Genomic DNA, 23,479 nt, shown 5'->3' on the forward strand with positions numbered 1-23,479 from the left:
CCTTTTCATAACGGTAACAAGGCTATTACCGGCACAGGTGATTCCCTTGTACGGGAATACATGCCCAGCTGCCGCAAGGACCCATTCCCCGTTGTGTAATGTGAGACAATCAGTCGCGCAGGGGCAGGTCAACAGGTTCCCTCTGTGGCCTGCTGCGGCCTATCGCACTCTGTGTGCACAGCGGCCGCCATGTCAGATGATCCGAAGACCTGTGACAGGGCAGCGACAACATTGACATTTGAGCACCGATTCGTTAGCATTGCAGTTGTTAAACTCGTGCAGAGGCGGGTCCTCAGATGGTTGCCATACCTTCAGAATCATGGCTAGTCCCGGGTTTTTTTCCACGGCAGAAGGGCTTCCTTCCTGCTGTTGCTACATTTCTGAAAACCTTGGAATTACCAGGCCAGGTTAATGTTTCACTGGCGTAGACAGGCTGCCTCTGAGAAATGCGCGCGGCAGGGGGAACATCACAACACTTTCTCGTCAGCGGGGGGGTGACTCGGTTGTATTGTCCACGACAGCGCCAGCCCTGCTCTCTGCGGTACCCCGGAAAAGAGGTAGGATTTGCCCATGAGGCTCAGCGGCGGGTGTCGGGGAGGTGAAGTGCCAAACAACGTGTAGTAGTACTTTTTGTTGTTGATGCAATTACTGCATTCCATTTCTTTTATATAGCGCCTACGCCTCCAAATTATGTTTCTGATCGCTATACTGAATCATTATTATTGGGTCAAACAGATCTGGATCGGAATAAGCCCGTTTTCCACCGTTAGTCTATAGGAATTAAGGCTTGCGTTGCCGAAATGTAGACCTTAAAGATAATCATACTGTAGCAGGTGTTTGTCATACGACACCGACCAATTGCACATAATGGCATAAGGTGATAAATATTCTCCCCGTTAATGGATTTTGATAATGTTCTACGCATGCCTGCACTGATGGAAATGCCAGCGGTAGTGAAGGCACCCATACATTGGTAATATCCACGCAGGTTTTCAGGATAACTATTAGGAATGTGCATATGACAAATGTAAATGTGTTGAATTTCATTGGGCATTATTTGTCTCTTTACTGGCTGGTTTGGACTTGGGAGGATAGCTCATGGGCAACGTGCTCGACTTGGAAGCAAGACGACATGGAGCAACACAGGATCCCCGAGTCCGCGCTTAGAAACCTCTGGGTATTAAGCGCGTTATAAATAACCTATCATATCATATCATTTGAAAATCAACTGGACTGTACTACTTGCTGAATGCAGAATGAACACTTTAAGCCAGCATTTATGAGGGTATACACGCATTTCGCCGACCTATTTTTGGTCGTGGGACTTTTCATCGACGACCCTTTCATCGCCAACATTTTTATTTTAAATTTTTTTTTTTTAGGGGGGGGTGTTTGTGCGGGTTCGGGTATGATTATTTAAGCAAGGGGAGGGGATTGGGGGGGCGCAGCCCCCCATAAAAAAATAAAAATAAAAAATGTTGGCGAAGAAAGGGTCGGCGATGAAAAGTACCACGACCAAAAATAGGTTGGTGAAATCACGTAGAACCATTTATGAGTCCTAGCGCTTGAAAACCTGCATTTATTATACATTTTCCTACTTGTACACAGCGGTCTTAGTGGAAGCTCTGGCGCTTGAGGAAACGCATCCGCAAAAGTGGCCCTGAAAAGTACTGGGTTATTCACAGTCTGTAAATGCATGTGCCCAAGTCCCAAGGCAGTATTGCAGAAACTTTGCATCAATGCGAGTGGAATTAGCACTAGAGCAAAAAATGCCACAGTGCAAACACGTTGGTGGCATTACAGAAACTTTGTACCAGTGCAGGTGCAATTAACACTCGTGCAGAAAAAGCACTTGTTCAGTCCATTTTTGCATGCTGGCAATGTTTGCCCTAGACTTTCACCCTTTCAGAAAAATGCATTGAAAATATAGTTCATATTACAGAAAATTTGCATCGGTGTAAGTGTAATTGGCGCTGGGGCAAAACATACTCCAGAGCAAAAAATAAATAAATATTCAATTAATGGGGTTTTGACTCACGACAAAGTAATAGGAAAAAACGTTTGCCCTGATGGAAAAATGCAGTGAACGAATATATGTTGAAATAGGGCAATTTTGCCCTAGTGCGAATAGAACTTGCACCAGAGCAACATTTCAATAAGACAGTGTCAAGGTTTTTGCACGAAGGCACTTTTACCCTGTTGCTAATTACACTTGCACCAGTGTACTGTTTCTGTAATGATAATGAAAATGCTACCCATTATTTAAATGCACCAGGCCAATATTTGCCATGGTCCTAATCCTTTACCTTTGTGCAAAGGTGCACTGAAAGAGTATGGTTTTGGCACTAGATACCTTTAGCCCCATTGCTAATTGCACTTACACTGGTACAACGTTTCTGTAACACAACCCCACAGTTTCTGGTTATTATATAGGACCAAGTACAGGAAACAAGCACATCTCCCGATTATTACCTCCTGCCCATTCACATCGCCATACATTCACTTAGTCACATTTGCTTTACTTTGCCTGTCTTTTCACTTCCCCTAGCAGTCACTGTGTCATTACAGCGGGAGGCCTCTGTTACCCTTCCTTCTTTTTCACCTCATAGTCTAACCCCTGTCACCTCTTTATCCTAACACTAATCGTTAGCTAACCAAAACCACAAACATTGCCACTTTCACAATGTGAAGATGAAGGCAAAGTAAATGTATGAAGAAGTAAATGTATGACAAAGTAAATGTCTGTCGAGATGATGATAGATTCAGTAAGGGTATGGTGAAGATGTCTAGGCAAAGTAAAGAGGGGATAACCTCAACAGCCTCCAAGCAAGTTTCTTTTCAGTGGTTTGTATTTCTTTACTGTCCTTTTTGTTACATGTTAACTACATGGGTATATAAGTTGTAAGATTATAGATCATAATTGTAAAATTGTATCACACATTTCAGTTTCAAGTAATCAAGGCCACTTGTGATAATGTGTGCTATGTGGGTCACATACTCACATAGGTTTGTGTTATCTAAACACGCGGGCAGTGAGAGCCGATTATTCTTTTCCTCCAGCAGATTTAGGTCTATATTCCTTCGGTGGGCTCACAATGTGTCACACTTCGGTCAAGCCAAGATGCTTGCAAAGCCGTTACAGTAGTGATTTCCTTTAAGGCCCTCAACGCATGCTTCACTCTTCTAGTGTCCCTCTACCCACCACTTCTTTCTTCAACCACTTCATCTTCTTTCCACCAAAGGGCTAACACGATATAGGGCCTTATTAGACAGCAACCCAAACGTTTCGTGTTCCATCTCAGATGAATTAGGAATGGGCTTGAATGGGGGTATAAGTGACCAAATGACAGTTAACAGACCCACAGCAGAAGTGTTCTGTGGTCCTGTGAGGTAACAGAAGCTCCACGGTGAATGGCTAGCCAATGGGTGGAAGGATTCCTATGCATGGAAGCAGAGGTTAGGTAAAGAGTGAGTTGGTGAAGTCTTGGCTTGAGCAGGGGTTGAGCAGGGGTTCTGGTCCTAAGCTCTTCCCGGCCACAACAGACCCAAACAGGGAGTTTCCGTTTGCTGCGTTTGGCCCTCAGCTGAAGATGGCCATGCTCGACACTCAGGGGAGACTGAATAAGGGAGGTAGTGTGTCAAGTGCCCTTCTGGGAGCCAGTCCCCGGGTTCCAGGTGGCTTCCACATATGCAGGCAGAGTCCTGGGTGTAGGCCCAGGGAGCTTCATCTTGTAGGCGGGACCCCTCAGATGGTGTACAGGGTTCACTGGCAGAGCAAGATGTGGCCAAGGAAATAAACACGTTATTGAAAAACAAACCTCAGCCAGTCAAACCTCGGGGAGCCAGTCACAGCGTTCCCAATGGCTTCGACACTTGCAGGCAGAGTCCTGGGTGCACATGGACCCTAAATATCACATGCCAGTTGAAGGCTTCATTGTCACATCCAATGTTTATTTCAGTAACTCCCTTAATGACTGATGCTAGTCTGTTAGAAAAGCAGCAATGGCAGTCTCAAAAGGTTAACATGTTTGCTGACACACTAGCAGCTGCCCTAAAGAACAGACTTGTTATCACTAGCAAGATTACACAAAATTTAACATTTGTTTTTATTTAGAATACTGAATTATATGCCGTACCTTCACTTGGCTATTTGGCATTGTTTCCGATACCACCTGAACAAACGTAACCTGTGCCTTCTTAATAAGCCTGTCTAATCAGCCAAAGTAAGCCTACCCACTACACCCAACTCAAAACACACCTGCAGAGGGGATATGCTCTTTATTGTGCAAACCTTCCAGTGTCTGGAGCAGCCTTTCTGGCCATATAATATCTTATTCCTGGTGCCTCGGCTTGAAGTACCATCAAAATATTCCTTTTCCCCAGTGGTCAAAGTGTACGAAAAGAAGTAGTGGAACTATGTTTGCTGCGGGCCTGCCCCCGCTCATCACAAGCTACATCACGGCGCCCCTCCCACGTGCAATCCAAACTCCCAAACAAATGTTCACTGCAGTGCACCGAAGTGCACGTTTCAACTTCTTTCTGCACTTTTATTTTAGAACTAAGCCATTCCAGAACGGTTTCCTTTAAAAGTAAAAGTATAGGAACAGTAAAACATAATTAAAAAAAGTAGAGTTCTGCTCCCAACTGCTCCCGCCCACTTCGACCACTGCTTTTCCCTACCTTGAGAGATGTGTTTTCCAGCTACTTGCTACCATCCCCCCATTCTAGGTTGAACACACATTCGCAAAAGATTCAATTCACTTTAACAAGAAGGAAATGAGAGAAAATGTAAAACCTGTTCATTTGAGGCCATAAACACCTTTCTTCACTGCGGCCTCCACGTGTGGTTCCATCGTCACTTTGTAGCACATACAAACTGCTAGGCTTTTTAAATAACGATGCCACCTCCCAATAGTTGCTTCGGCTGCCTGTAAATTGGCCATGATTCGACCTCTCTTTGAAGGATTCAGCTTTGACTACTTTTGTTCCCGATGCTCCATCGTTTTTAATTTGGCACAGGCCAGGATCATCTCCTATGCGCAAACCCTTGAAAAGTCCAGATGCATTCACTTGGCTATTTGGCATTGTTTCCGATACCACCTGAACAAACGCGATCCTGCCCAGCATCTTCTGCCAGTCGATACTCCAACATCATGAGTCAATACATTTGTGTATTGCCCCTTGGTCGGGGAAAAAGTGGGCCTGGCCCCCGTGCTGGGCTCGTACCTTAGCGGGGTACAGCATGGCATACTGTATGCTCCAGTCTCGTAGGGCTCTCTTTGTAGCCAGGAAGGAAAGGCGAGCCTGCTCGACCGATGGAGTGAAGTCCAGATTGAAGGAGACTCTGGCATTCTCTTACGTGAGGTCTCCCAGTTCCCTGGCCTTCCCCTACCACCTCTATCCCGTTAGCCTGAGGGTCCTTTCTGGCCTGTTAACTCAGATCTCGTGGTTTCGTCAGTTTGCCTCTCCTGCTGCCGGGCACTCGCGGTATTCCCAGCAGCCCTCACTCACGGAGGAATCTCTTCAATCCTTATGGTGCCACCGGCACCTCAGCGACCTCGCCGCTGCTCGTGGCACGATGCCAGGCAGTCGGTCAACCGGGGCCTCCTTATGTGCCGTGGATGCCTCTCCCCGCCGGGGGGAGGCTTAGTGTCAATATACTGCAGGGCCGGGAGCCATGCCCCTGTTACGATTGTGCGGTCATCACTTCACCAGGCCCTCTGGCCATGCACTACAGCTCCGGATCCCGGGGACTGGAGCTCCCCTGGAGAACACCTCGCACTTCTCGCCCGGGCTCTGCACACTCCTTAATGCCTTGCCTTCCTCAACACGGCCGGACCCTCTCCCCTGTAGAGCTTAATCAGACTGAAGCATCCAGCAGCACCGGGCGTGACTGGACTTTTGCCCTTTCTCCTCGCCTCAATACCCCCGGAGAGGGGCCGGCGCAGCGCCGCTCTGTTCCATGGGAGGGAGCACCAACTCCCTCCCGGCTCCACAGCGGGTCTCTGCTTAGAGTTTTCTCGTTTTTGTTGCGGCGAGGCTACGAGGAGCCTGCGCCTCCAGCCGCCCGCCCTGCAGGTGCTTCGTCACTGGGGCCGGGTCAAAGGCACGTTTCTCGGTCCCCTCTCCAGCCAGGCCTCTGGACCGCCTCCTTCCCCCACCAGGGCTCGGTCCACCGCCAGATTCGACCTGCTTAGGTTGGTTTGGCATCACTGTGTTCGGTCGCTCATACCAATTCAGAGGAATAATGCCCCTCCACTGAATGCCAACCGTTTTGGCGCTTTGTGTAAGCATGGGAAAGGCATTTGCCAGGCATGGCATAGTGGTATTAACTGCCCATCGATAGCAGCAGCTGCAAAATGGTGAAAGTACCTGGGCATATAATATCAGTGCCTGGAAAAATGCCTAATACTTATGGCTTTGCCAATGATTGTTTTTAACATGACTTCACTGAAGGACACAAATAGTGCTTATACATAGAGTGGCTGAAGGCTGATGTGGGTAAGACATTTTTATTACACCAGTAGTGTCTTTACGGCTCCTTTTAATTCATTAACTCTCAGAAGGTTGCTTTGAAAGAACACTGGCAGGCACTTCAAGCACTATGTTTGATGTAAGCCTTGTCAAAGATGGCTCAAAGAGTTCTCATGAGCATGCGATTTGGAAGGGGCTTGACCATAAGCAGTCAATGGGTGAGTACATAATCAAACAACAATACGCGTTTTGTGTCCATCCTCATATTACCTTTCTCCCTAGCTATACTCTAATGAAAGAAGCCAAAACTAAAAACCACCAACCGTCACTGATGCCATTTGCTCTGCACTTGCACTGCTTGCACTCATGCACATGATTTCAATCACGTGTGTTCAGGTTCTGCCATTGTTGCAAACAGAGCTGCTTAAACTAAGGGACGCAGCAGACTATGCCAACAGCCACTCAACCGGAATTTACTGTAACCAGGCAACGGTAGAACCACACCACTCACATAAGAAGGAAACGAGTAGCTCTTGGTTTGGAAAGTGTCTGGCTACAACGCGACATGTTTGTGTAGTAGATAACACCTACATGAATATATGCAGTTTACATTTGTTTTACGTGAAAAGCACAATGATGGGTGATTTGGGGAAGCAGCAATGACCTGGCACGCGCTGCACTCTGTTAATAAGAGCACGTTTGTCAGGTTCACGCTTGAGCCAAAATTCGGCTGCCAACACCCGCCTTTGACCTTGGACGTGCCTCAATAAATAGTGCGCAGCGCTGCTTGCCACGCCGCCTCTTCACTCTGCGCGACCGTGGGCCCTTTTTGCTTCGTAAATGGGTCAGTGGGGGGAGTTGGCCTTACCTTGACTCATTTCCATAGGCCAAGGACTAGTCGGTGTTCACACAGAACCTTTCTTTGTTGATAATTGCCCAATATTCACAGGTCAGAGTTCGGATCTATTTCTGGAAGAGGCGAATAGGGCGATGGGACATGGATTAACCCTTGAAGCACTATCCTCTTCACCTAAAACAGCCTTTCTCATTTAGGAAATGGTAGACGTGGTGAAGTCAGAAGTGATATGTTTTTCTACCATACACATGTTTTGAAAATACAGGCTTCTTTCGTTTTTAGATTTAAAATTCCTGTCTGTGTCCTATTGAAACTGTTACCTTCTTTTTAAACATTGTGTATAATTTGCCTTCAGACCATGACACCATTTTTTCTGAAATATGGTTGCAGCCTTGCCGTGGTGCTCCAGCCCACAGATCCTTATTCTGTGCCATCTACAACCTTAAAAATATCTTGTCTAAATGCCCAGGACAAACGTTAAAGATGTGTTTACATTTGTTTGAAAACAGTAATTTCACCAGGTTTGCTACATTTCTGACACAGCGGGCGTGATATATTTTTTGCACCAGGGGAGCCAATCAGTTGGCTGGAAAAGTGGGTTAGAACACACTGTGTGATGCCTGCTTTGTCCAGCCACCCAACGCCCTTCCCCGGGTGGCGCAATCTTCATTGTGCAATCTTTCCCTGTTGCCTCCCCGCCCTCAAAGACATCCTGCACCCTCTACCCGCCTCCCTCTCTTGTCCCCCACTTACCTGCTGGATCAGAGTTTTGTGCTCCGGTCCTGGCACTCCTGCCGCCCACAGCTACCATGGAAATAGAAAAGGTACTAAGTCAATTTTCCTATGGTGGCTGCCATCTTGATTTTGATTTTTTTAAGGGAGATTGGGCTTAATTAATACGCGTGGAGCCCATCTCCTGTAAAATATAAAAACAATTTAAAAAAAAATGCTCAGCCTGGGCAAGCCATGGGGTGCGAATAGCAATCACCTCTGCTCAGGGGGAACATATAGTTACAGAGGGCATATAGTTACCTAGGCTCGGGCTGTTACTGGCCCGGTACTCCCCTTGGGTGGGGGTGATTGCTACAAGCTACTGAATTTGTTGAAATTAATACATTTGACCAGCTGCCTCTGTTAAAGCATATTCATTGCTATCTCGATTAAAAACGTGGGCCCATATTACAGAACCATGAGGCTTATTTTAGCAGTACAGTCCATCATTGCACTGTCACAGGGTCTAAAATATGCCAGTTATTAGGTTAATTTCATAAATATCAGGGCCATTTCAAAATTACTACCAGCCTCAAAAATTGCCCGAATGCAAAAACATTCTTTTAATGCAGTTTCGCACCAAGGCAAAGTGCTCAAACCAATCCGTCATAGCAAATGGCCAAATGTGCAAAAAAGGCACAGAAAGAATATTTTTTTGCAACAGGTCAATTTTTGCCATAATCCCTGCACAAATAAATATGTTTGTGTAATACGACCCCAGCAGCAATACTGACTAAATGATATTGAAATGGCAACACATATATTTGCTGACCTCTAAAAAAATGCTTCCCTAGCTGGCTATCAACATGGTCACAATTTACAGCACTTCCCCAGGCACACAAGCAAGTATGGCTGCCGACCTTGCCTGTCTTGCCTCATATCATTCAAAGATATACCGATTGATCCATTTAAAACACGAACATGCTCCTGCGTTAGGGCCTACAGTTTGGAACACACTACCCAATACACCTTGAAGACACATCATCCGTCTTAAAAAATGTAAAGAAATCCTGAATTCAGAAAATATACAGATATTCTGCGTTATCCATTGTACTGTCTGTGGAGCCCATGCACTGTAAGCAGAAGTGAAGTCTATGATAGGGTCCCCGGCCCCTCAGAACCCTGCTGTGCAGGTGAACTGTCTTGCCATGAAGCGTTGGTGCTTCTTAAGCATTGTGGAGAATTTGGAAATGTTTCATAGTTCATGCACTAGTTTGTGTCGTGGGTGTAATACCCAGTCAGTTCCTGGCTAAACCCCCTCTGACAAAGGCCCTGGAGTATCCAGGATGCCAAGAGTGGAGTGCAAACTATGGCAAAAGCATGGTCAAAGAACAGTGGGAAACTTAACCAGCCACTTGCCCCTCTTTGCCAATACCACTGCAGTCTAGAGCAGTGGTAGCCTGCCAGTTTATAAAGTGGAGCGACCCATGAATTGCTCCATGGGTGCCCAAAGGGGAGCCCAACCAACGTATGTTCTTTCTCTGAAAACGTTTCTTAAAATATTAGGTTGACATCATGAATTTTGTAACACAAATTACAAAGATTTGCTCAAAAGCTGTAGAATTTACAATTGGTACTGGAGGGGGAACACACGAAATACTCTACCAGGCCGCAATTACTTTGAATTACTAAGTCCATTCTTAGTCGTTTCCTGAGACATGGGTTTGCATGGATGTTCTCCAGTTTATAAAAATGTTCTGGAAAGCCCTTATTAAACCTTCTTTACAACTCCCCCTCTAAATCCAGAAGCCCGTAAAAGTGTAAGATGATGCTCTTTTTTTGCAGAACACCTTTCTGAGAATTGCCCTTTTAAAGTAGATTCTTTAAAGTGCATACTGTTTTGACAAACAACAGGACCCTCACATGTTCTAAAAAATAATACAGTTCTGCTCTTGTTGGTGGAAACTCTTTAGGTGGAAAAATCACGGTCTCTACATTATCTCTACATTATCTCTACAAACTCTCAAAATGCTGAGAGTGAACTATCTTCCCTGACTGTATTTGGCTGTACAGTTGCATCTCTCGCTGCACCGCGGCTCCACTGCTTCCATAGGCCCGTTTGGCAGGGGCCAATCTCATCATTTCATAGTCCTGAGAAAGCACCATCAATTTTTCAACCACTGTCCTGGATACACTTGGATCCTAATGCGGCAACACTCTGCATCAAGAATGTCGTACAAGCAATAGGACGGACATGGCAACTATTGAAAAAAAAGATCGCAAATCACCTGTCAATGTTGTTGATTTGTTGATGCAATGCCCAAATGGGCTGATTAGCACCTGAAATAATTAGCCCAAAGCAGGAGTAACATGAATAAGCTGATTTTGGCGTAAGATGGAAAGCCTCATTGTTAAATGTATTCAATACCACTATATTGGTTTAGTCACAGGAATCAACTTATTGTATTGGCCCATTGCATTCTCATCAAATGTTAGGTTACTCATGTAGCGCGTAGCTGCCGCTGGTGTGGGCGTGTAACACAATTCACTAAGCATTACCCCGTTTTTATGACTCTGTTGAAGCATGTAACAACTCAGCTTGTTTACTACTATAATCAATTTGTGCACAACGACTCATTGATTGCTATTATTTTAGAAGGTCTATAATTCACCCTTCCGCATGGACAATAGGACACTAAGCAGCACTCCCTTTGTGGGAAATGAAGACTCAATAAATTAATTACTGCTGTTTGCTTTGAAACACATTTGGATGAAGTTGAGAACTTATGGTGCCTGCAATTGTGTTCTGGAAGCTTATTGTGTTGCTTCTCAGGATACTCTCTCGCTCGTTGAATCGCTGCCAACTTGGCTTGGTTCTTTGTTTTGATTTGTTGGTTTGCAGAAGAACTTTCAATGAAGGACCTGGGTCAAGGTCCCTGAAAGAAGATCTTGGTGCGCATAGTCCCACACCTTTATAAATCTTTTGCATACGTCATCCAATGTCAAGAGGAAAATTGAAGAGATCTTTGCTTCATCAGCGGGTTGGCAGTGCCGGGGTCCCCTTTGAACCGTATACTGTGTTTTAAACGATGCCAATTTCCTCGTATGCACATTACTCCTATTTCCCCCTCCCCCCGTTGTTTTCATTAAACCTTTTCTGCTTTCCATATATGTTGTGTGTTTGGGGGTAGGCAGGGTGAATTGGTGGGGTCGGTTAGATGCGGGTCTATGTAAGGATTTCTAATTTTTTTAAAACACAAAGTTGACGAAAACGACGCTAGGAAAAATGCACAAGTTGTGTGCAAACGAGGAACTGACCTCGTTACAAACATGCACAACCACTTGAACAGCTTAAGAGCTGATTCTGGGTTTTCCTTAGCAAGGGTAAATTTATGGTTTGACCCCAAAAAAAACTTAATTGCCAACACCAGGATTATGAAGTTAGATATTTGAGGATTCACAAGACCAGAATTAGGATTTTGTTATTTCACAGCTGCGAATATGTGCACACTCACCCAGTCCAAATGGCAATCCTGCCAAGCTGGGACGTGCTTTCCGTCATGCAGACCAACCGCATGTTGGCAGATCTTCCAGGGCGAATCCTGGTATCTTTCCAATTACTCGATACGCCTTTTGCTTTTCCCTGCCTGTAATTAGTCACCCAGGGGTGTATTCCTGCCATTGGCAAGACGACAGCATATGAGGCTGACCAAACAGAAGAGAAGGCGTGGTTTGAGGAAATGTGTATTGTCACGCAACACCCAGGAAGAGGCATGGACGCATCCGTGTAGAGTGCGTTTTACATCTTTGCATTTTTTCAGCACTAGAAGCAGAAGTGTGGACTTTGTCAATGCTTTGGGAATGCGGAATTCAGAAATCGCCAAGAGCAGGATGGCTCAGGGTCAAAACAGAACAGCACAGACTGCCCACAACCAGTAGGGAGCCCTTCTTTCAAAAAAAAAATATTATTAATTTGTTGTAGCTGAAAATACAGCCTTTCAAATATACAAAACAATTTATACATAAAATAAATTTACAATAAAATGAATATTTTTTTTCATCATAATAAGAAATATTAGTGATTCATGAAGCAAGACATTCTAACATTATTAAGCCATTCTTTTGGAGGCAACATAGTCCTGTAGTGAATAATATCATGTTAGCCAGAACTCATTAATTATATAAACCGAGCCACATAAAATGTTACACCAAAAACCCTGACACCAAGTTCAAGGACTACATGAATAGAGCCATCACCACTTTAACTCTCTAAAAGTATTTCCCACTGCAAGTCAGTGTCAAGAATTTGGTCATCTTCAAACAACTGTCGAAAAAATCTTGTTCTTTGGGCTTGTAGCGGTGGGCATTCAGCAGTCAAATGTAGGGAGCCCTTCAATCATTTTGGTACAAAACCCTGATTTCTACACGTTTTTGACGACAGAAATGTCATTGCAGTTTTATTTGCTGCAAAATATAGTGTAGACGCTGCACCTCTCCAATCACCCAATCCCCATCTCACATTGCCTCAGCCAAACCCACCTCCAGCATTTTTCCGGCAAAAAGTCTGTAAAAATAAGCGCGAAAAAATAAATCTATGGTGACATTTCTGTGGGAAAAAGACTAGTCACCAAATGAGGTCACACGATAAATAATGTGTTTCAAATGAGAAAATGGCACTCCTGTTTAATAGTGTATGGTGTGACTGCATGCTGCAATTAGTGTTTTCTGGATCAGAGGATGTAGGGTGTGATGCATGCTGCAATTAGTGTTTTCTGGATCGGAGGATGTAGGGTGTGACTGCATGCTGCAATTACAGTGTTTTCTGCATCAGAGGATGTAGGATGTGACTGCATGCTGCAATTGGAGTGTTTTCTGGATCAGAGGATGTAGGGTGTGACTGCATGCTGCAATTAGTGTTTTCTGGATCAGAGGATGTAGGGTGTGACTACATGCTGCAATGAGTGTTTTCTGGATCAGAGGATGTAGGGTGTGACTGCATGCTGCAATTAGTGTTTTCTGGATCAGAGGATGTAGGATGTGACTACATGCTACAATGAGTGTGTTCTGGATCGGAGGATGTAGGGTGTAACTGCATGCTGCAATTAGAGTGTTTTCTAGATCGGATGGTTGAACTGAAGATTTTTCCAGAGGAAAGAAGGTAGGCCATTAAGATGTGATGATCTAATGGAGGAATCTGAGGGATGGCTTTAACAGCGTTTGAATTCCACTTTAAAGTAAAACATGCCTATTCTGAACCAGCTTTGATGCAGGCCTATCAATGTGCAACAAATCAATGCTACCACTAAGGTGGCTTTCTATGGTGTGAGGCTCCTGTGAAGAGCTCTTCTAAAGCTACCGGCTTAGTCCTGGGCTGAGGTGAGAACAGCATTAGTTTCTGGAATGTTACAACACTACCTCAGGGTCGATATGTTGCCGACGTGGTCCTAGCATACGTTTCGGGAGTGCTACGACAGTACCTTAGGGCTGACGTGGTCCTAGTATTCGTTTCTGGAGTGCTACAACAGTACCTTGGGGCCAACGTAGTCCTAGCATTAGTTTTTGGAGTGCTACAACAGTACCTTAGGGCCAACGTGGTTTTAGCATTAGTTTCTGGAGTGCTACGACAGTACCTTAGGGCCGATGTGGTCCTAGCATTAGTTTCTGGAGTGCTACGACAGTACCTTAGGACCAACGTAGTCCTAGCATTAGTTTCTGGAGTGCTACAACAGTACCTAAGGGCCAACGTGGTCCTAGCATTAGTTTCTGGAGTGCTATGACAGTACCTTAGGGCCAACGTGGTCCTAGCATTAGTTCCTGGAGTGCTACATCAGTAGTGCAAGGTCAACATGGCCCTAACATTAGTTTCTGGAGTGCTACAACAGCAGTTCAGGGCCGACACCGTACTCGCATTAGTTGCTGGAGTGCTAAATCAGTATTTTAGGGTAGACCTGGCCACAGCATTAGTTCCTGGAATGCTAAAATGGGCTCTTTGAAACAGTATTTGCTTCCTGTATAAGCGCCTAACTAGCAAACAATAAATAAATAAATAAGCCAGTAGTTTAGGGTTGACGTGGTCCTAGCACTAGATAATGGACTGCTAAATCAGTAGCTTGAGTCAACGTGGTCCTAGCATTAGTTCCTGGAGTGCTACATCAGTAGTGCAAGGTCAACATGGCCCTACCATTAGTTTCTGGAGTGCTAGGACAGGATTTCAGGGCCGATGTAGGGCTAGTATCAGTGCTTGGAGTGCTACGCCAGTAGTTCAGGGCCAATGTGGTCATAGCATTAGTACCTGGAGTGATAGGACAGTAGTTCAGGGCCAACGTGGTCCTAACATTAGTTCCTGGAGTGCTATGTCAGTAGTTTAGGGCCGACACAATCCTAGCTTTAGTGCCTGGAGTGCTACGACAGTAGTTTAGGGCTTATGTTGTCCTAGTATTAGTTCCTCGACTGCTACAACAGTTTATGGTTGACGTGGTCCTAGCATTAGTTCCTGGAATGCTATGCCAGTAGTTCAGGGTTGATGTGGTCCTAGCATTAGCTCCTGGAATGCTATGCCAGTAGTTCAACGTTGACATGGTCCTAGTATTAGCTCCTGGAATGCCATGTTAGTAGTTCAGGGTTGACGTGGTCTTAGCATTAGTTCCTGGAATGCTATGTCAGTAGTTCAGGGTTGACGTGGTGTTAGCATAAGTTCCAGGAATGCTATGTCAGTAGTTCAGGGTTGACGTGGTCCTAGCATTAGTTCCTGGAATGCTATTTCAGTAGTTCAGGGTTGACGTGGTCCTAGCATTAGTTCCTGGAATGCTATGTCAGTAGTTCAGGTTTGACGTGGTCCTAGCATTAGCCCCTGGAATGCCATGTTAGTAGTTCAGGGTTGACGTGGTCCTAGCATGAGTTCCAGGAATGCTATGTCAGTAGTTTAGGGTTGATGTGGTCTTAGCATTAGTTCCTGGAATGCTATGTCTGTAGTTCAGGGATGACGTGGTCCTAGCATTAGTTCCTGGAATGCTATGCCAGTAGTTCAGGGTTGACGTGGTCCTAGCATTAGCTCCTGGAATGCCATGTTAGTAGTTCAGGGTTTATGTTGTCCCAACATTAGTTCCTTGAATGCTATGTCAGTAGTTCAGGGTTGATGTGGTCTTAGCAAGAGTTCCGGGAATGCTATGTCAGTAGTTCAGGGTTGACGTGGTCCTAGCATTAGTTCCTGGAATGCTATGTCAGTCGTTCAGGGTTGACATGGTCCTAGCATTAGTTCCAGGAATGCTATGACAGTAGTTTAGGGTTTACGTGGTCCTAGCATTAGTTCATGGAATGCTATTTCAGTAGTTCAGGGTTGACGTGGTCCTAGCATTAGTTCCTGGAATGCTATGTGAGTAGTTCAGGGTTGACATGGTCCTAGCATGAGTTCCAGGAGTGCTATGACAGTAGTTCAGGGTTGACGTGGTCCTAGCATGAGTTCCAGGAGTGCTATGCCAGTAGTTCAGGGTTGACGTGGTCCTAGCATTAGCTCATGGAATGCCATGTTAGTAGTTCAGCGTTGACGTGGTCGTAGCATTAGTTCCAGGAAGGCTATGTCAGTAGTTCAGGGTTGACATGGTCTTAGCATGAGTTCCAGGAATGCTATGTCAGTAGTTCAGGGTTGACGTGGTCCTAGCATGTGTTCCAGGAATGCTATGACAGTAGTTCAGGTCCGACATGGTCCTGACATTAGTTACTGGAGTGCTATTACAGTAGTTCAGGGCCGACGTGGTCCTAGCATTAGTTCCTGGAATGCTATGTCAGTAGTTCAGGGTTGACATGGTCCTAGCATTAGTTCCAGGAATGCTATGACAGTAGTTTAGGGTTGACGTGGTCCTAGCATTAGCTCCTGGAATGCCATGTTAGTAGTTCAGGGTTGACGTGGTCCTAGCATTAGTTCCTGGAATGCTATTTTGACGTGCCATGTTAGTAGTTCAGGGTTGACGTGGTCCTAGCATTAGTTCCTGGAATGCTATGTCAGTAGTTCAGGGTTGCCATGGTCCTAGCATTAGTTCCAGGAATGCTATGACAGTACTTTAGGGCTGACGTGGTCCTAGCATTAGCTCCTGGAATGCCATGTTAGTAGTTCAGGGCTGACGTGATCCTAGCATTAGTTCCTGGAATGCTATTTTGACGTGCCATGTTAGTAGTTCAGGGTTGACGTGGTCCTAGCATTAGTTCCAGGAAGGCTTTGTCAGTAGTTCAGGGTTGACATGGTCCTAGCATTAGTTCCAGGAATGCTATGTCAGTAGTTCAGGGTTGACGTGGTCCTAGCATGTGTTCCAGGAATGCTATGACAGTAGTTCAGGGCCGACATGGTCCTGACATTAGTTACTGGAGTGCTATGACAGTAGTTCAGGGCCGAAATGATCCTAGCATGAGTTTCTGGAATGCTATGTCAGTAGTTTAGGGTTGACGTGGTCATAGAATTACTTCCTGGAATGCTATATGAGTAGTTCAGGGTTGACGTGGTCCTAGTATTAGTTCCTGGAATGCTAAGTCAGTAGTTCAGGGTTGACGTGGTCCTAGCATGAGTTCCAGGAGTGCTATGATAGTAGTTCAGGGTTGACATGGTCCTAGCATTAGTTCCAGGAATGCTATGACAGTAGTTCAGGGTTGACATGGTCCTAGCATTAGTTCCAGGAATGCTATGACAGTAGTTTAGAGTTGACGTGGTCCTAGCATGTGTTCCAGGAATGCTATGACAGTAGTTCAGAGTTTACATGGTCCTAGCAATACCGAAAATACATTTTGAACACGGGCTAATAATAATTACTTGTTTTTGATATAGCACTTAGATTAAAGCTCTTTAATCAAGACATATTTACAAACATTAATATTATTACCCAATCGAATTTGGCACTCATTTATCGAGCTCGGAAGGATGAATGGCTGAGTTGGTCTTGCTGGGATTCGAACCTGTGACGTGCAGATGAAACTTAGATCACAGCAAGGAGCGTTTACTGAGCCATTTTACCGGCATTAATAATACACCATGGGCCTCATTCCGAGTATGGCGGTAAGGGATAGCGGCCACCGCTAACGAGAGCGGTGGCGGTAATCCCTTACCGCCATACTCCGAGTTCCCTTTGCGCCATGGTGGTTTTAACACCTGCTTTTAGCAGGTGTTAAAAACCATGGCGCTAAGGGACCTTGATGTTAATTACGCCACCGTAATTTACGGTGGCGTAATTGACGCCTTCCCCACTCCCATTATGCCCTATGGGGCAAGAATGGGAATGGGGAAGGGTAAATGGGGATTGAGGAATTACCGCCCCGCCAAACTTGGAATGGGGCGGTAATTCCGCCATCCACCAAGGCGCTGCCGGTCCGGGTACGGCGTCAACCAAGGCGTTAATAGCGCCATTGGTTAGCGCCGTACTCGGAATGAGGCCCCATATAAAATACAATACATTATAAATACTAAGTTTGGAAAAACTAAGTTTAATCAGTTTATTAAAAGAAGGCTCCTTAACAAGCATGTTACAACTATTAAATTGATGTTGCACAGTGAACAGAAGTGATAATTTTCAATAAACCTGACAAAACAGCGGCCTAGCAATGATGGGCAATGGGGCACTGGCCTACCGTTATGGCGAGTCCGCCACTGCTCCTGTCACGCAGAGTGACCCCTCTCAGTAAAACTGGCGTTGACATTTCTGCCTGACAGTAGTGTCTCCAGGGACGGAGGGGTGGGGGGGTGGCTAGCAGGCTCTCGTGTGGTGCTGTCACACGTGGTGACCCGCAGGGCTTCTGCCCCCTGCATGCAGTAGGTGGTACTCTGGGGGCATGGCCCACATGGAAAAAGCAGAGCAATAGGTTTTTGTCGGTACCTCAATGAAAGCGTAAGGATTCGATACAACAAAACATTTTGGCTAGTAAACAATATGATAAAGATATTCTAGGATCTGCCGAAAAGCCCAAAAGGCAATGCTGCAGCACTAGTCGCGGGATCTAAATCCAGTAGATCCATTAACGCCACACTCAGCTAGGTGTCCACAATCATTTCGAGTAAACATTCGCAACATCCATAGGTTTCTTTGGGGGAAACACGTGATGGTGGGTCAGGTTCAGAGCGGATGGTGTTCTGATCAACTGAGTGCTCATTTAAATGCGTGCTGCAGTGAGGAAGTCAGAGTTTTGGAGTGAAAACCTCGGGTGCACTGGCACTGATGGTGAAATGGGGCTTTTGCTGATTTTATTAATAGGAACAAGGATCACAGAAGATCCATTCAAAAAGCAGGTTGTTAATGTTTGGGACTCTAATTGTGGAATCTTTTGGATTTGGCAATGCCTGTACATTTTGGATTTGGCAATGCTTGTACATAGCATATGTGTTTTCTTTAACCAGATTGGAGATTTCTGATATAATGCATTTTTTCCTATTGAAAAGTAATACTTTGCATAACTATAACAGCTACGGTGTAGTTCTAAATATATCTATAGTGAGTGGTACAGAAAAGGGAGAACATTCCCGTCCTCTTGGTGCCTAATGTAATTAATTCTACATTTACAGATTTGCGCATGTGAACAAATCGAAGAGGATCAAGGCACTTGGAGACAGTAGACTACTTTCTGCTATGAACCACAGGGTATGTCTTGATGTTTTTTCATCATGTTTTTATTTGTATATATGGCTCTCTATTGCAGAATTGGTACGTTCTGTTACATTTTGTTAAACAGGTTTTCTAAAATACCCCATATCTACTTTTCATGGCTGTTGGCTATAGCTGACTACAATTAGCACCTGGGGCAGGTGGGCGGGGACCCAACCAATCAGGTTGCTTGGACAGCAGGCTGAATCTACCGATCCAAACATGCATTCCAAGTAACCTGAGGGGTGTTCCTCCACCCCGCCACCTCCCCTGACCCCCTCCCTTCCCTTATGTTCAGTCCCTCCCACCCCCACTTAACTGATTACTGCAGCTGTGGCAGCACCCGCCACCGCTGCTGCTTCTACTCCGTTGTCCATGCTGGCCGCCATTAAAATGGAAGAAGGGCTCCGGGTTCTTTACTCATGGCGGCCATCTTTAGTGAGTATTTTGTTTCAATTAACAAAATACTTTGCTTTTAGCACCCTGGGTTTCCGTAGTGGAATCCCATGGTGCTAATAGCCGTATGCACCTGTTCCACAGGATTGAAAGGGTGGCAGCGGCACCGGGACCCTCACTAAAAGCCTTTTCCACGCTCGGGCCTATTAATTCAAGCTCTGTGCCGTTATCACCTGTCCCAGCCCATGGAAAGGGTGCATATGGCTAAAACATAACTCTTTAGACCTCATTAATAGTTTTAGTTTATTTTCTTTTAAAAACAACCAAACTAAAATACTGTGTTAAGTATGCGCTAATGGGATTTAAGGTCATGCAGACCCTTCAGTTATTACCCATGTTATTGTCCATAGGATTCCAAGGGGATTGCAGATTACTGTATGCGGTAAGTACTGCACACAGGAATGGTTTTGTGGAAGACATTACCGCTACATGAAAATAGGCGGTTTTTAAGGAGCTCGGTTTTGAACCTCTAATGTTATCAGTGCAGTAAAAGAAGAAGTGATCTTGTTACCGCCACTTTTTTACCACACTGAGAAACTCTTAATGAGGCCCTGTTATGCAGTATGGACATTTAGAAAGCAGTTCCATCACTAACTTCTGTATGCCCAGCAGATATCGCAACTCGTGTGCAGTACATTATGATTTAGCTATATTTATTTATAAACCCCACAGGGAAAGCAATACATTTTTTGCACAAAAAACGCGTACAAAATGTACCATTGAAAACAGAGCAGAGGACATTGTTCTATACACCGTTCCTGTGCAAGTTATGGAACTGACTTTATACAGACCAGAAAACAAACTACTTCAATTTGACCTTTGCAACGTCTGGGTTTCCCAGGAGCCACATCGGCATACCATATATAGCTATTGATTTCCCACGGCTAAGGCGAACAAGGCCTCAAACGGATAGTACCTGAATCCATTGAACCTGTGCGCTCCCAGGGTCACACCTTCCATAGCTACCAATCTGCACGCCCGACGCTGTATGGCAGTTATCACACAGTGAGGTGCTGCTGAGCTGATCATTAAACAGGGATGACGTAGAAGAACGTGGCGTGCTATGATCTGCTGGGAACGTGCGTTAACATTGCTACCACGGCCAGAATACGCGACGCCTACGCTACACACCCCAGAGGCCTCTTTCAATGGCTGGCATCATTACATATTTGCAGAGTGGAGTCCCTACCCTATGACGTTCAAAAATGTGTGCCTTGAAGCCAGTGAAAGTACAGAAGGAAATTTGAACCGTGTATTTTTAGAACCCAGGCCCCTGCATCATGGGAGATGGTAATGACGTTTGGTATTTTTCTTTAGAACAGGCAAAGAATACTTGTGAGATTAAAAGTTGAGTAAGACATCATCTGTATATTGTTTGCATTTTCAGTTGAGGTCTTAGTGTAAGCATGTTTAAATTAATAATATTCTTATTTTGTTTTTTGTATTTTGCAATAGTGTCCTACACGAATATTTTAGTATCAAACAAGGTTCTTGCTCACTGGGGTGCAACAATAAAGGAATGGATTCTTGTACCCCATAGGGGGAATGGGACGATACATACTGGCGTTCAAAGTAGACTCACCAAAGCCTATAAAATGGCTATATTTCTTTCTTTTTCATCTGAAAACAGCAATCCCTGAAATACTGGCAACCCCGCTACCACAGTGACTTGAGCTGCCCCATATGCCTACAGACAGCCGCCCTCCCAGTGGAAACCAACTGTGGGCACTTATTTTGTGGTAAGTGACTAGAGTGTTTGCCGCATCCTTATCGGGATGTGTATAACATGGAAAGTGAGTGACCACCACATTTACATATGCACCCTAAAGCCATGCTTTCATGGGAAACCATGTTGCTCAATCTTTCATGAATGTTTGCTTTATATATTAATCAACTGAAAAATACAAAATCTCAGACTCCAACGGTAGGCAGCATGAGTCGCCTAACTGGCCAGCAGTAACTCAAGGTCTACATTTACCAAACCTCCATTTTGGCTCCTTAGGGATCTCATTAAGTGATCAAACACAACAAATATAAGGCTGAATGGGTATCCATCCCTTCTGAGAAACTGTAATAGTTTTGAAAATGCTCTTGAGGAAACCACCTGCAAATGATTATAATAAACACAACATGCTCTTGTATTGTTTTTAACCAAAATCACTAAACTCAAAAAGGCTATTAAAAGCCACAGATCAATTTGGTTAACGACAAGGGCCAAATCTGAAAGGCAGATCAGTTTGATGATGCAATGGCGCCTAGACAAGCATAGTTAATTTTGGATGTGATTATCTCTCTGGGTGCAGTATCAGGGCTTAATCCCTGGTATCGTCTCTCCCGAAGCCAGCACAACATTCTCCTCTCCCCAGTCCTATGCCTTCCCATCTACAGCGTAACCTGCTCCATTTTGTTCTCTTAAATCAGGGGTCTGCAACCTTTGGCCCGCCAGATGTTTTGAACTACTGTTCCCATTAGAACTACCCCGCGTTGTTAGTGGTGAGATATCATGGGAGTTGTAGTTCATAACATCTGGAGAGCCAAAGGATAAAAACCTGTGCGTTATAGTATATATCCATCCTTTCCAGGTCTTAAATCTCGCCTTTTACAAGTAATTCCTCGTTTTCTCCCTTTCCATGACCCAAAGCTCTCCCCTTCCTTATACCCGGCTTTAGCTCCTGCTTGGAGTGAAACATGACTCCTTGTCCTACTCATTTGTTCACCCTCCTTCTAATTATTGCAAAGCACCATCCAGGAGCGAAATAATTCAAGGCATAGAGTCCTATCACAAATACTAGGCAGCAACCCAGACCCTAGAGACACACACATTCTTTAGTCATGCAACACGCTATAGACATTCTGAGTTCTGCTAAGAGAAAGAACGTTCTACGTGTCCTAATTCCTGGCCAGAAAACTGGGCGCAGAGCTCACTTGCCATTGTGACACTGTAAGCAGGCGAGGAAGAGTACAATTCACATCCAGCTCCCTCTACACCCAGAGTCACCTAGAATTCGTATCAATATCCAGTATGCTGATAAGAAAGATAAATGTTGATCCCCTGGGAAGATTTGCTGTCGATGAAGGGTGTACGGCCCTGGTAGAACTGCAGGGCGTGACCGATTTGTGGAAACCTCTTGGCCATGAAGTGCATTCAAGCGGCCTACCTTATGTGCAAGGATTTCTGAATTTGTCTTCTGGGTTTCCTAAGGGAAATGTGTTGGATATTAGCCTGCGGTGGAGGTTGGCCATTGTTTCATGTATGTAGGTGACCCCAGAACATGTTCAATTGTAATCCGGTCTCTGCATCCTAATTGCACTTTCAGAGTAGTGTCTGTTCACTGAATCTGGGTTGGCTAACGCGAATGCTTTGAAGAAGTCACTCGTTGGAATTTCTTATTAATTACCCGTTAGTATAACTTTGTTTCATTGAAGTTAGAACTTCTGCCTCATTTTAAATGTTGTCCAATACCAGTTAAGAGCAAGGAAACCCGCATGGGACACTGTCTCAGCTTTCCGCATGCTACCACAGGTGTTGTCTGCCTTCCGTCTTAATGGATATATTTTCCTTTCCCACACTATTCCCCAGGCCGCAAACCGACTTGGCTTGGACGATTCTGCAGGCACTGGATCTAAGCATAGCACTCAGATCCTTCCTGGATGGGCCGGTCTCTTTAAGATCCTCTTCATGCACAAGGCCATCCATGGAGGTGCACGTCAAGACAGCTACAACTAGGGGTTGCTCTCCTCCAAAAAGCGATATTTAGCCCTCAGAAAAGAATGAGAATGCACACATGCAAACATTATCCATTCCATTCGGGAGACACTAGTCCAGGCCTGGTGATCACTTTGCACTCTGAGACATGTAGGTCTGGGTTTATAATGAGAAACTCCAGGACTACAAGACCCAGAGTGCACACTTACAAACGATACTGGACTAGTTTCTCAAAAATGTAATGGATAATGTTGGAATGTATGTCGGCATGTATGTGAGAACATAATTGGACATCATTGAAAAAACAGCATCAGGGATATTTAAGCCATCAGCGTAGGCTACACCTCAATCACTGAGTAACTTGCCCCATAGGGATGCTCTCTTTGGGTAAGAAGTAGGCCTGTTTGCTTGAACACGGTTGGATTTTGCCTCTATCCTTCTCCCGTTCTCCTTCTTGCTTTTGAATCTGCCACAAGTTGTGAATAGGGGAATTGGGGCGCAGGAGCAAGAGAAGATTCACTTTATGGTATCTCTGGTAGCGGTAGGCCCCTCTCCTGTTAACATCAGCACCCATTCTGCAATCCCTCTTGTCACATCATCGGCCAATTATCCTATTCGGTCGTGGTAGTGGCAATAAATAGGAGTGATGAGCAGCATGGT

The 23,479-nt window shown here is 45.0% G+C and overlaps 1 protein-coding gene across 1 annotated transcript in view; it reads left to right on the forward strand.

Moving 5' to 3' along the window:
• Window positions 1-225: 225 nt before the first annotated feature.
• Window positions 226-23,479, forward strand: part of LOC138545507 (E3 ubiquitin-protein ligase RNF170-like) — a 47,022-nt gene continuing 23,768 nt past the window's right edge. Inside the window, exons 1-3 of the mRNA XM_069642073.1 lie at window positions 226-557; window positions 18,579-18,654; window positions 20,744-20,852. Of these exons, the coding sequence (XP_069498174.1) occupies window positions 18,643-18,654; window positions 20,744-20,852 (121 nt within the window). The 5' untranslated portion in view covers window positions 226-557; window positions 18,579-18,642. The remainder of the gene's footprint in view (window positions 558-18,578; window positions 18,655-20,743; window positions 20,853-23,479) is intronic.

This window comes from Ambystoma mexicanum, chromosome 1q, assembly GCF_040938575.1.
Source record: "Ambystoma mexicanum isolate Mex_15411 chromosome 1q, UKY_AmexF1_1, whole genome shotgun sequence".
NCBI classification, from domain to species: Eukaryota; Metazoa; Chordata; class Amphibia; order Caudata; family Ambystomatidae; genus Ambystoma; species Ambystoma mexicanum.